The sequence below is a fragment of the Mandrillus leucophaeus genome, unplaced genomic scaffold, assembly GCF_000951045.1.
Source record: "Mandrillus leucophaeus isolate KB7577 unplaced genomic scaffold, Mleu.le_1.0 Scaffold723, whole genome shotgun sequence".
In the NCBI taxonomy this organism is placed as follows: domain Eukaryota; kingdom Metazoa; phylum Chordata; class Mammalia; order Primates; family Cercopithecidae; genus Mandrillus; species Mandrillus leucophaeus.
In genome coordinates, this window is record NW_012107842.1 from 2,037,873 (window position 1) to 2,052,214 (window position 14,342).

A 14,342-nucleotide genomic window follows, 5' to 3' on the forward strand; every position below is an offset into this window, starting at 1 on the left:
TGTGGAACCCTAAAGAAGTCCCTGAATCACAGATTTTACATCTGTAAAACAGGTTAATAATACCTGCATCATGGGTTTGGGGTATCTAAATGAGGTAAAGTAAAAGGAGTGCTAGTTCCTCCGTGGCACACAGGGATTGCTCAATATAAGTTAGTTACTTTCCCTGTCTTTACCCCATTGATCTAATTTTTTTAATCCTTTCCAAAAACTTCACTAAATCTAACCACTTGTACTTGGAAAAATTACTTTAAAGCACTTGTTTTCCTTCTACATCTAAAAGGAATAACAATTGCCCTGTTTCCACTGGCACAAACCAAGTGCAAAGGCACTTCTAGCATGAGAAGCATTAGAAGGTGTCATTACTTCAAGTTGCTCCATCCAGAGGGCTGCCAGTCCCCATCAGACACCAATGCAATGCATTGAAGATTGGCAACATCTGAGATTCATCCGCCTCCATCTGCTAGGTCTAGTCACTAACGCAAATCCTCTTGCTTCTTCCTTCAAATCATGACTTCAATATGCCTTTTTCTACTCACCAGACCCAGTCTAGACTTCCTTCATTGAATGTTTTGATGACTGGAGAAAACTCCTGAATGTCCCCTCGAATCTTATTTCTCCCTCCTCTCTCTATGAGTAGACAACATATTAAATCTAAGAGGATCAGATTCACCTCATGACCACAGGGAAAGAGGAATCTCAATCCTATAAGCAACATTCATTCATTCAACCAATATTTACTGGGAGCCTATTGATGAAAAGATGGAGAAGACCTCCTCAAGGAGCCAACCATCTGGTTCAGAGATGTGACATGTAGGAAAATGTCTGGGACATAAGGAGAATGTGGTGAACTCCTACCCAGGCTGCACTTAAGCAAGGTATAGAAACAGGAGGAGGATCCATTCTACGTGGAGGATAAATGAGGAGTCTGGGAGTGAGGGCCTTCTGGGTGGGTGGGCATGACACATAAACAAAGACTCAGAACTAGGCAGAAATGTAAGGTCTGTTCAGGAAAGAGCAATCAGAGCTTTACAAGAAGAGAAGTTTTGGGTAAGAGAATCGGAGAATATAGTAATCACAGTAATCCCCACTTACTGAATACTTATGTGACAGGCACAGTGCCGAGCACCTTGTAACCTATGTACATGTAAATACCACTGGGGAAACAGCTCCAGGAGTGTATAGAATGCCTCCAGGTTTAACACTGAGGTCAATGAGACTCCAGTGAGATTCTAGCTTTCATCCATTATACCCTAGAAGTCAGTGACAATGTAAATTGCCAAGGGCTAGAGAGGATGGCTCCTTCTGAAGGAAGACACAGTGGGAAACCACCGAGTAGGATGACAATAGCTGGACTCTGGGACAAGTAGTCTAGCCAGGAATGGAGAATAAACTTAAGAAGAAGAAATGGAAACAAGAAAGCCAGCCAGAAGGCTATACCACTACCTGGGCAAGAATTCCCAGACCTGAAACTATGGTGGTAGCAGTGAAACTGAAATAAGCACAGACAGGCACCAGATACATGTGGCACAGGAAAAAGTAGGGCTGATGACTGAATGAAAAGGTGGTGGGCCTGTGAGGTGGGAGAAGGTCAAACAATTCTGAGTTGCAAACCCAAGTGATGAGGAAGTTGCGAATGCCATTAATAAAAATGAAGACAAGAGGCTGACGGGGTAAATATGACAATATATTGCCCTTTGAAGGGCAGGGTTTGGCAGATCCAGAGCAGTTCAGCCAACCCTGGAAATTTTAATTATAGTAAGCCTGAGTTCACACTCTCCAAAGTCATTTTTAAAAACTGGCTCCAGGATGCTTTCATGCTGAGAAGCTGACAGCTAGGAGAATATTCAAACTGAACCGTCTTTGTCACTACTCAGTCATCAAGCATCTTAAAAAAAAAAAAAAAAAAAAAAACCCAACAATTCTTATTTTACAGTGTTCATCCTCTGTGGGAAACCTCTGTCTGTGAAGGACAAACTTCTAAAGAAGAGTAGAGAAAAATCAATCAAAAAGTCATTCCCTTGACTGATCAATAGGTGTCTGTCAGGGAAATTTTACTTCTCCCATCTATGCTAGTTAAGTAGGTTCTTAGAGCACTGAACAATACTTACCTCACTGAATTTCTCTATGCAGAAGCCCCCTGCGTCCCCAGCTTTTTCCTCACTTCAGCACAGAATTTGAATCTGACAAGAGCTAGGGATGCATAGAGAGCTGCCATCTATATGTGGAACCCAGATAAGTCTTCAAAGGAATAGGGAGGGGCTTTGAGAGCTCTGAATGATAACCTCTCCTGGCACAAGGGACAAGTGGGCACATTCACATCTGAGGGCTGCCTCCTGATCTTCCCACGGCCAGCCACTAAGGTCTCTGCTCAGAAGACACCTCCTGAGGGAGGCATCCCCTTACACCCAGCTAAAGTTCATCCTCTTGGGGCAAGAGAAGAGGTCTAGATCTTGATATCTTATGTATCTGTGGCTGCATAGGTGTGTACAAGGTAGAAAAATTCATCTTCATTGATTTGTAAGCTTTAAAAGCACACATTTTACTGACTCTAAGTTATGCATCAATTAAAAGGGAAATTCAAGAATAATCATAAATATGAAATGTGTACCTCTCTCACTCACTACACCAACTTTGCCCTCTTTATTTTCTTTAGAGCATAAGCCAGTGTCTCGAAATAGATGGTGTAGTTATTTGCCTGTTGTTGATTTTTCAGAAAGGCACTGTCTACCACAGTGGCCACTAGCCACATGCAGCTATTGAAGTTTCAACTAATTATAACTCAATAAAATTTAAACTTTGGCCACACTAGTGACATTTCAAGTGCTCTGTAGCCAGATATGGCTAGTAGCTACTGATTTGTACAGTGCACGAATAGAACATTTCTCATCATTGCACGAAGTTCTATTGGAGAGCACTGATCTAAAACATAGGCTTCAAGAAAAAAGTGGCTTTGTATGTCTGGTTTATATTTAGCTCTTAGAAAGGTGCCTGGCACAAGGAGGCACTTCATAAATACTTGTTGAATAGATGAATACTGGAATTATGTACTATCAAAAAACAGAGCCCAAACCAAAAACCTGAAAACATCCTAAATGTACATCTATAAGGGATTAGTTATATAAATGTTGGCACTTCTACAGTGCAACTCTATCCAGTGACTAAAAGGCATGAGTTGGGTGTGTGTATGTAATGACTCAGACAGACACCCACATTATTTTAAACGATAAAGCACATTTCCTAAAATTATGTATAGCATGAATCCATTTTATTAAGAAACACAAACCAAAAAAAGTCAAGAATAATATGTACCAAACTGTTAATAGCAGTCACTGCTAGATAGAATTAGAGAAATGAGAAATTTATTTATATTCTGTATTCTTCTATGATGTTCAAATTTGTGATGTGCATATATTACTTGAGTTTTTTTTAAAGATTTAAAACAAAATCACATGCAGCCTGCTAAGAACAAAAGGAAAAGAAGAAAGCCCACATTGTAATCTATACCAAGGATATGTAGAACATTTCTTAAATATTTACCAAGGGCCAAAGTCCTTCCCAGCTTTATTCCATCTAATCTTAATAATATCCCTATAATAAAATCCCTATTGTCCTATGCTGAAAATGTAGACTCTAAAAATCAGAGAGGTTATGTAGGTTTCCCAGGGTTGCACAGCTAGCACAGAGCACCACTGGCATTTGAACCCAGGTCTCTAGTTCTATAGTCCATGACACTTTTCACTGCAGAAGGTATATGCATGTACCCACAAAATTCCAGATCCTAGTTGGCCCTAAACTAGCCATTTCATCCATATGAAACCCCAAAACAATCACCAAGCTACAACCAGGTGCGTGAGAAGTGGCTTTTGCTTCTTGGGACATTGGGAAATACACCAAAATTGAATCTAGCTAGCCCTCTGCCTTGTCTCTTGACTTATCCCACAATTGTCTTTCCCTAAACACCCCTTACACACAGACAGAAATGCCAGGGGGATCTGGTGCCAATGAATGCTTGGTAACTTAAGCATGCTGGTGGAGACTTCCCAGCTCTCCAGCAGATGCCTCGATTGTGCCTTTGTTGGATTTTCAGCCAATCCCCCCAAAGAGGATTTTTCAGCTCACCCGAAGTATATGAGCCAAAACACTGTAGAGTCGCCTTTCAGCTTCGTGGACAAGACATTCCAGGCTGCACGCTGAGAGGCTTGTTTAGCTTCACACTTGACGCAAATGGGTTGTATGTTTACCCACAAACACACACATTCACACACCAACAGAAGCTGCTGCCGCCAACAGAAGCTACTGCAGTGGCGGTATTTCTAGAAGCCCAGAAACTGTACTCTGAGCAATGTGGAACTCGATCACAATGCCTATCAGGAAAAACAATCTAATTCTTTCTAAGCAAAGTTTCAACCACAGCCCAGAAAATTCAGTAGAAGATGAAATGTAATACTCTATTAAGCCTTATTTTGCCAGCGCAAGTGAGAGCTCACCCAAGCATGGAGAGTCATTAAAATGGATCTTACATATATCATTATAAATTTAATAATCGCCATGACGGCTAGAGTTCAAGTTAAAATGAATGTCAGCTGAGCATGACCAATTGATGTTACCCCAGCTGCCACAGAGCCTCACTTGGGGTTATATTCTACTTCCAGAGGCTCCATAGTACATGTGGACCCAACACAGCCAGAGCCAAGAACAGATGGGAAATGCAGACATCTACACCTAGCCAAAAAGAAGCCAACATAATTGCATATTATCTTGCTGTACCAGCCCAATTAAAATTGTCTACAGTGTCAGAGGTCCCAACTGTTTCTCCGCTAAGTGTCTGGATATCAAACTTGGCTAATACTTAGTCAAATGCAGTCAATCCTGGGTTCTGTTCACAGCTATTATTGATTTTTCTCCAATCTCTCAGAAAGCTTCTGTAGAAATAGGAATAGACAGGTCTAGTAGGTTATACACTTAATAAATCAAACATCACAAAACAAATCCCACTTATCTAGGTTCCCAAGATAGTGGGCATTCTTCCCAAATTATAGTGATGGCAGCTTCGGAAATTGAATTTTTTGTTAGGAATGGAGTCAATATTTATGTTTATAAATGTTTATTTCTGTTTATTTTTATCCTTGGAAGTTCAGAGAAAATGCGATCCAAAATCCTTTTTTATACACACACACACACACACACACACACACACACACACACACACAGAGGCATATAAAATTATAGGGAAGAGTCAGAAGGACAATTTTCATCTCCATGTGTATTTCACACTGGGAAGAGTCAATCTTTGAGACTCAGGTGGAGAGGGATATCCACACCACTCTGAAAGAACACCAGAAGTCTTTTTTTTTTTTTTTTTTTTTTTTTTTACCATCTACAACATTTCAAAGGAAATATCAGAAATTATTTTCAGTTTAACACAAGCTTGGACTCTGCTAGAGCTGTATTTAACCCTTCCCACCCCCCGGTCCTAGCTACGCCCCAAGAGTGAGAAGATACAGCTTCAACTTTCTTCCTAGACAACCAACCACTCTATGCTACTCCCCAACGCGTCTGCCTTTTAAAGACAAGTTGAACTTTAACTGGTAGACACAGGTCCTGGGTGACTGCAGCTTTCAGGCCAATGACAGCAAATGACCTATACTCAACAGGCCATTTTAAACGGCTGTGACATTCTCACAGATAGGGCCAAAGAGTGCAGTAGAATATGTTTTTGATCCATAAACACAAGAGCCAGCCAACCACACAGAGAATAATTCAAACAAAACCTCCACTGTCAGGAGCAACATTTCCAAAAGGTGCTAAGAGTGTGTGAATCCCGAAGGGGGCTTCAGTACAAAGAAACTCATATTGAACTTTGAGAACACCAACATTTTTTGTTAACTTCCTCAGTTAACAGTTATAAATCTTTGCCTTTTTGGCTGCCAGGACTGAATTTTTTTCCCTTTTCTTTATCTTTCTTCTTGCCTACCAGTAAGTCAAGACACCCAGCATCAAGACATAGCAAACCTCAAGCCACCATGCTACCTCCTTCTGGAGAGAAAGACAGACAAGCATACTCAGTGATGACCACCTATGCTCTCTGAATCACACTTAGCAATTCCAGCACCATAATCCAATCAACCAACAAAGTTCTGCCACTTACCCTCTTTTGATCTTCCAGTCCGTGGGTAACGGGCTTTCTCTTCTGCTGTTGGCTGGACTCAGAAACTGATTCCATTTCCCAGAAATAAAATCCTCTGTCTCCTTCAGCGATGCTTCCAAATCCACAGAGGAACAAAATAACCCACACAAAAGTGATGCATGCAACCGCCAGACAGAGTTCCCGCCAGCCAGGGAAATTAGCACCACCTCTTCAAAGGTCTTCCTGTCTTCTTAAAATCCACTCGGGAACCTCACTCGGCACCGCTGCCTTTGCAATGAGGGTGACTGCTGCCGGCATCATGAGAGCTAAGTCTTGGGGTTTTACTTTAGGTCTGAGACTCGCTTCATGAGAGCCCAGAGGACAAATTTGGGCAAAGACAAGTCCATATCCTGAGGCACACACCACATTACTGCCCCAGAAACCCTTTCCTTCACTGTCTCCTTGGCATAGATAATTTATATGTCAATAACAATGTAAATGGGCATTTAATCCACCAAGCTGATAACATCCACATCCCTCTCTGGCAGCCCCTGACTCCCATAAATCACTGCAAACACTGCGCGGAAAGCCGCCCCTCATGGCTCCTGCAAGCGTTCATCACAGTGGTGGCTCCCCTCCTGGGCTGTCGTCTTCCTTCATGGTGTAAGACCCATACCTGAGGAGAAAACGTTCAACAGTCAGATTTGTCTTTTGTAGAAAAGTACAGATTTGAGCTGTCTTTCCCACCATCTGGAGCCACATAGTGAGGCCTGAACCAAGCAGCAGCCGATGATCTTTTTCCAAGCTCCTCTGAGCACATTAATAGACAAGCAACCTCCAGGGGCCTCACAGGCTCCCCACTTCTTGTGTTCTGGAAATAAGCACACCGGAGCTGGAAATGAGTTATCTTTCAAACTTCCATGGGGGGCATCGTCATCATCATCATCATCATCATCATCATCAGAGGAATAAGGCACCAAAGTATGAAAAGACAGGGAAGCAATGGTCTGTGAAGCACAAAGCATCAACATTTTTCCCCCAATTACAGCTGCAGGAGGCAGTGTAGGGCAGGCAAGACACCAGGGTCCTCAGGGAGGGTGAGAAAGAGCAGCAGAGATTGTCTCAGGGACGAAAAGCAACTGACTACGGAGCTGCATTCCCTGCCTGGGAACCTGCAGATAGAGCAGACACTCAGTCACCTCCTGGCTGACGTCACAGAAGCTCAGAGGGACAGGGAGGGAGGAGAAAGGAAGGGACCTCTGCACCAAGAAAAATATTCATACTTGGTACACTCTCCCATAAACAGTCCAAGAGGTGGGGACATATCTGAGAATCCTGTGAAGATGCATCAACAAGTAATCATGAATGCCTCCTCCCACAGCACCAGCACCATCAGGAAGGAAAGGAATGGGGGGTGGGGAGCTCTTTACTAAAAGGCACTAGTCTTGCCAGCATTTGTAATGAACGCACTAGCCATTCCACAATTCAGGCCATGCCAGCCTCCGGGAAAGCTGTGGCCAGATCCGGCCGCAGCGGCATTAGACAGAAACCCACAGACCCTCCCTTGCAGCTGTCCTGACTGGTGGCTACTTTGGAATAAGGCCGAAGCCATCCCCTATCACAAAAGGCTTCCGCACAGCTCAGTGCCAAAGCAGGTTAAGAGGCGGACATGAGACTCTGCCACAGAGGGCTTGTAAGCGGGAGGAGGAGGAGGAGGAGGAGGAGGAGGAGGAGAAGTACTAGCAGATGCTTGGGAGAGAAGCTGCAGAGGGGATGTGACTTCACAGGTACATCCCTCTTAATTGAAGGCTTCTCCCACACACATGAAACACTCAGCCAGAACAGATTTCTGCAAGTGAATTCCCAAGTCACAGATGTTCTGAATTTGGTAAAAATCAGTGAGGAGCAGAAGGTTCAGAAGGTTATCTTGTATATCCAAGAGTGGCTGACATTATAGACAAAATGACTGAAGCCCTCTGCTGACCCAGGAAGTAGCTGAGTTTTTAGAGAAAAGTAGACACCCTCTTGTTGCTCACCACTGCTCTCTCCACAGCCCCTTCAAGGGATCCCTTGCAAAGGTGAAACCTCAGAATCATTCTTTTTAGTTCCAGACCACAATGCAAGTAAACTCTGATAAACTGGCTATAAGCATTACCCTTTTCTGAATCCAACTGAAACCTCAAATTAAAAGACTCAGGCAGACCTAGGTTCGAATCTCAACACTGCAGCTTCTTGTGTGACCCTGAGTCAGTAACTTAACCTCTCTGAATCTCAGTTTTCTCATCTTTAAAGTGAGGAGAATGATACCACACAAAATTGGAAAGATCGAGATCACCTATTGACACAGAAGAGGTGATCAAATGATAATTGCTAACATGTACTGAATGTTTGCTATATGCTGAGTGCTAGCTACTGCTTCATATATTCATTTATTCAGCAAATCTCTGTTAAGGTCTTGTGTGTGTCACTTCTTTTGCTTCAAATAGAGAAGTTTAGCTTTGTATTCGAGATGAGACAACTGAAGATAAGAGAGGTAAGTAACTTGCCTAGAGTTACACAGCAAGGAAGTATGGGTCTAAAATTTGAACCTAGGTCTGACTTCAAAGTTCCTGCTCATATCCATGCTGCTCTGGAAGAAGTACTGTTGTTTGGCTTTTCACAAGCAGGCTGAGTTCAGAATCTATACTTTTCATAGCTACTAGCCCTCCTCATGAATAATAATAAAAGAAAAAAAAGCCAGGTGCCAAAAAGGGTCTCCTGCTTGGAAGGCCTTCTCCATTGGGGCTGCCTCATTGACAGCTCTGGACTTTCTCTGTATCTGAGAACAGCTCTGCACTCTGCGCCAGGCCCCTGTGCTGGAGCTCTCTCCTGGGTGAGACCCTGTCATATCCCATCACACCAGCCGGCGCACACGCCCCAAGTGCACATGGGGACAGACGCTCTCACCACAGAAATACCTCCCAACCAGCAGGAAGTGGGAGGATGTTCAACACCTCCTGTGAGCCTTTTGTTTTTTTCTAGGAGTCAGTCTCCACCAGTTCTGGGGCTGTTGCTGTCCTTATGCTGGAGCCAGAGAGGAGAGAGTCACAGGAGAAAGAGGAGAAGCAAGGATGCTGTTGTCAGCTAGCTAGCTGCCACATCCAGTCTATTTCCTGACTGAGCAGAGGAGACTTCAAGAGAGTATGCCCTGATGTAAAAGCTCTGGTTTCTTACTGCCAGGGAAATCTCAGGATGTTTAAATACACTTGAATGAAAATGAGCTGAAAGAAAGGACTCAGTCAGGGAACATTTAACTGAATTGTTGAGAAATGAACATGCTTGCTGGATTGATCCCTAAATGCAGCAATGTATCAGCCGCTTCTCCTCTCTGTGTCATAAGTCAGCCAGGAGCAGCTGCAAGGGAAAGGAGAAAAAAGAGAAGGCCTGGCCAAACTGCACCATAAGATGAGTGGGGAGCATTGAGGGCAAGCCCTGGCTTCTCCTCAAAGTTCAGACGACAAGCCCAGTCTTACTGAAGATCTTCTGAACGCACTGCCAAGACTTTTTCCTGCCTGGTACAAACAGCCTCCAAAGGCTTCAAACTCCCATTCTACCTCTGCCCAAATCCTTCTTCCTCTGAGCAATCCCCCAGGGGTTGGGGGGGGCAGAGATTAAAGACAGGTTTGGAGACATAGCCTAGTACATAGATGGTACAGGAAAAACTTCCTAGTCTTAGACGTAGAGGCATCCTTCAGAGGGACCCGCTGAAGTCCCTTCCTGCAGTAAAACTTCATTCCCTGTTAAATGCCAATTTAGGATTCCAGGTGCCAGACAAGTCACAGGCCAGGCCTTCTTAGGTATAACTGACTTCTTCTGCCGTGGGTATTGGAATTGTGAGCCCAGCTTTGGTAAAATATCCTTAGATTTTTCCAAATTTTTCAAAATCAAGTAATGCCCCTTTGGCCTTTTCCTCACTCCTGTCCCTCTCTCCAGTGGCTGTCGGGACTGGGGAAACTGGTTTTTAAATCTGGATTAAAGGTTGGAGGGTTAGGGGGTCTGACCTGTTTCATCTTATACCTGGAGTTAAGCTTCTAAAAGAAGGGTGCATCTAAAAGAGGGGTCTTTCCAATGGTCTAATTAACACTCATCACCAACATCGCACTTTTAATTAGCCCTTGGTGTCAATAGGGGAAACAGAAGAGCTTCTTGGAAATCTAGCTTTTCATTAATCAATCAATAAATAAGTTACGTAAGAGGTATGAAAGAGAACCAAGGAGGCATGGTAGTTTCTGGGCTGAGTTTCTAATCTAGGGGCTTTTTTGCTCCCAAAGGGAGCCCGCGAGGCGGCCACTTCTGCTAAGCCGCAGGGGAGGCAGGGCTGACCCAGCCGCCAACCCTGGCGCCTTTATCTGCGCACTGCGAGCTAGCGGAGCGTGCTCCCGCCTCTTCCCTGAAGAAAAGAAAGGATCACACACAAAAATAAGTCACTAGGGCCCCAGCTGGGCGACGCGGGCTGCCACCGCCACCGCCTGAGTCCCTTTGCAGGCAAGAAAGGAGCCGGCTCAGCGGAGCGCACACCCGGGAGGCACCGCGGCTCCTAGTGCTCGGGCGCCCCCTCCCCGCCCGCGTCCTAGCCCGCCGCCCGCAGCTAACCGGAGCGTGGGAGAGCGAGAGCCAGGGGAACCGCAGGCCTGGCCTAGTTGCCCACGGCGTGGGTCGGATCCAATCCACCTACACCGCGCCCACTAACACATACACACATATGGACAGACAGGCACAGCGAAGAGACACAGACCCACAAAAGCACAGCAGACACTCGCAGACATGCAGACAGACACACACACAGACTTACAGACGCACATCCATATACACAGATACCCACAGAAGCTCAGATCACAGACGAGGAAGCACACCCCCACAGAGGGACCCGCGCAGACAGGTACTGGACCTACATTCGGATACAGACGTAGCTAGAAAACACAGGCGCAGACAGAAAACACACATGCTCATAAATACACCTAGAGACTAGCACACAGAGAGGAGGACGCACATAGATCGAAAACACAGAGACGCCGACAGAAGGATCAACAAACAGCGGTACTCAGATACAAGCACCTGGAGAAGGCGTTCACAGACACCCATGCCAACAGCAAACACAGACCCACACGCGGGGATACACCCAGAGACACAATCGCGCAGAGGGGAACCCACAGAGACACGCAAACAAGACAGTCAGAAACACAAGAACACGCACAGGAGATGGCACAGCCTCAAGCACGTACGCCCAGAGGGACACACACCCACTCCGGATGGGGGCGTGCGCAGCGTCGCTGGAGACCGGGAAAGTGCGCCCCCCGAGCTGGCAGAGCAGCCTCGGAGCACTGCGCCGCGCGCCCGCCCCGCATCTGCTGGGGAAGAGTTTCCCAGCGCATCTGTGAACAAGGGCCCGCCGGCCGTCATCGTGCAGGGGTGGCTGTGAGTCCGCTGGCCCGGTATCTATGCTGCGGCCAGGCGGCTTGAGAGGCCCTGGCCCTTGGTCAGAGTCCGGAAGCAGAGGTGTGGCCCCCGAGCCTCTCAATGAGGGGCCGGCCCTCTCCCCAACGGCAGTCTCCGCCCTGCTCTGGACCCCGGAGCTCAGCACAGAGCATCCCCAAGTCCTCTCCTCCTTGCCCATCCAGTTGCACCGCAAACTTTCCCAGGCTAGTCCCGCCACCGGGCAGTCCAGCCCGACCCGACCTGGGGGAGGCAGCGTAGGGGGTTCCTACCTGCGCCCACACCGGCTTCGCGGAGCCGCCTCCTCCTGCCGGTCTCGCACCGCACTCCGGCCCGCGCTTCTCAGCCGCGGCCGCTGCCGCTGCAGCCGCTCCTTGCCCTCCCGTTACCCGGGAAACCGCCTCCTCCTCCCTCCCACCAGCCAACCAGTGCAGTTCACATGGCGCCTCGCTGCCAATCGGCGGCCTCGCCACCCCGGTCCCCTTCCAGGGTCTTGAGCCCTTTCCCAGGCTAGGGGACCAGAGAAAGAGAGAGGGTCTCTCCGGAGCTGCTGCTATTCGATGGCAGGCCTGCCAGGCAGAGACATGCCAATCCTGCCTGCTAGCGCCGTTCTTCTGTGGGACAGACGCACCTGATACTTTAATGAAGACCTGCATCGTTGGACAACCTGAGTCAGAAGATGCCTCCGGGCACCTGGTTCAGCTTCCCACTAAATCCAGGAATCCCCTGGACAGGATCCCATCAGGGAGCTGTCCAGCCTGTGTCCAAACACCTCTCTCGATGGAGCTCTCTGAAGCTCTCAAGACAGTGCTTATTGCCTTCCGGGTTGTAGAGCTCTTTCCAACACCAAACTGAAACCTGCCTCCATGCCAAGATCCGTCTCTGCTTCTTAGACATGTAGAACAAGGCTCTCTGGGCCACCTAACAGCCAGACCTTCTGTAACCTAGAGGGCAACGCATCCTATCCCCAAGGTTATGCATCTCCGAACAGTTATTCATTCTTCTTGTCTTACCCAGGGCCATTTTGCAATCTGGGAGGCTTGTGCTCCCCATGTTCCTTGTCTCTCTTTCATGGAGTGACCTGGTACATATGTGCCCACATGACAGGATCTTAGGAACCCAGTACAGCAAATAAGACTTGAACTGTTGAAAAAAACTTATCTTCTCTCCTAAGTTGAGGTCAGGTCCAAAAACATGGAGTAAAAGGTGAAGCCAGACATGTCTGGAGAGGCACTAGCATGGACATTTCTCTCTTTCCACTCCCCCTCCAATCCTATCACCCAATCAAAACTTGCCCCATCACACAGGGTGCCCAAGGTGAGAAAGCAAGGAGTCCTATTGGTCTTGGCAGGAGAGAGTCCTAGTCTTTCCAAAGTCTCCAGGTGCCACCAGGCTGCAGGGTCTGTCCATAGCCCCAGCAGATCTTTCTATACCACCATCTGGTGAAGACCAGGTGGGTCCAGCATTATCAGGGTGTTATGTACACAGACATCCCGTTAGAACAGGAGCTTAAGACACAAACCAAAGCAGAAGGCCAATGCTGTTGCTGGGCCCCTATTTGGGAGGCAGGAAGATATTGGGGCTCAGGAAGGGAGGTACACTTGTCTGGCATCAGAGCAGGAGGGATTGATGAGGACCAGAGAGTAACCAGCTGGATCTCCGCCAGCTCCAACCATCACACTCCAGGTCTGGTTGCAGGAAGGGGGCCCAGCTGTAGGATGAGGGGATGGCAGAGGAGAGGGAATGGCAGCTGGGGTGGAAGCTCATGCTCACTCAGAAACATCCACATATATTACACTCCTGGGCCCTGTCCCAGAGCGGCCCATTGAGACTGCTTACAAGACAGAGCCACAAAATAAAACCCATGCTCTTTCTGAGCCAGTCAGCTCAGAGACGCTTGCAAGAAAGTCTCTCTGAGCTCATGCAAGGAAGAAAACCAGCAGGGGCATGGTAGGGAAGTGACACCATGAACCCAGTCATAAGGAGTGTGATATAGTTAAAAGAACGGAGACCTGAGTTAGACAACTTGGACTGAAATCCCCTCTTCACCATCATCAGCAATGTAATTTTGTCTCTGAACCTAGATTTCCTCATCTATAAAATAGGGAAACTAATATTCCTCTTCATAGAGATGTTATAAGGATTTGATGTGATCATGGATGAGCACAAACTTTGTAAACAATAATGTACCTTACAGACAAAGACTTCTATCAATATGCCCACTTTGCCCCTGTGATGGTTAATTTTATGTGTCAGCTTGGGTAGGCTATAGTATCCAGTGTTTTTTTGTCTTTGTTTTTGTTTTTTTGTCAGACATCAGTCTAGATGTTTTGGGGAAAGTATTCCGTTAGATATAATTAACATTTAAATCAGTAGACTTTGAGTAAAGCAGATTATCCTTCCTAATGTGGGTGGGCCTCATCCAATCCATTGAAAGCCTTAAGAAAAAGATGGATGTTCTGAGGAAGAAGGAGTTCTATATATGTGTTTATTCCATTGGTTCTATTTCTCTGGAGAGCCCTGAATATTACATCCCCTTCCTGGAATGATGATGATTTGCCAGGCAAATCCAAGGAGCAGACACAACTAGGTGGCCAAATTTGTAGCGTGATCATGAGCCTGGAAGCCACTGCTACACATGCATATGTTTCCCCAAGCCCAGTACTGGTGGGTGTTGTCTTATTTTTATAGATGGCTTCAACCCAACACTCTATGCAATAATCTTTCACCTACTAGGGGTGGG

At 46.5% G+C, this 14,342-nt stretch overlaps 1 protein-coding gene across 1 annotated transcript in view; it reads right to left on the reverse strand.

Annotated features, from left to right (window-relative positions):
• The window catches only part of NAV2 (neuron navigator 2), an 808,709-nt gene extending 802,257 nt beyond the window's left edge, over positions 1-6,452 (reverse strand). The window contains exon 1 of the mRNA XM_011965412.1: positions 6,149-6,452. Coding sequence (XP_011820802.1) covers positions 6,149-6,223 — 75 coding nt within the window. The 5' untranslated portion in view covers positions 6,224-6,452. The remainder of the gene's footprint in view (positions 1-6,148) is intronic.
• Between the last annotated feature and the right edge of the window lie 7,890 nt (positions 6,453-14,342).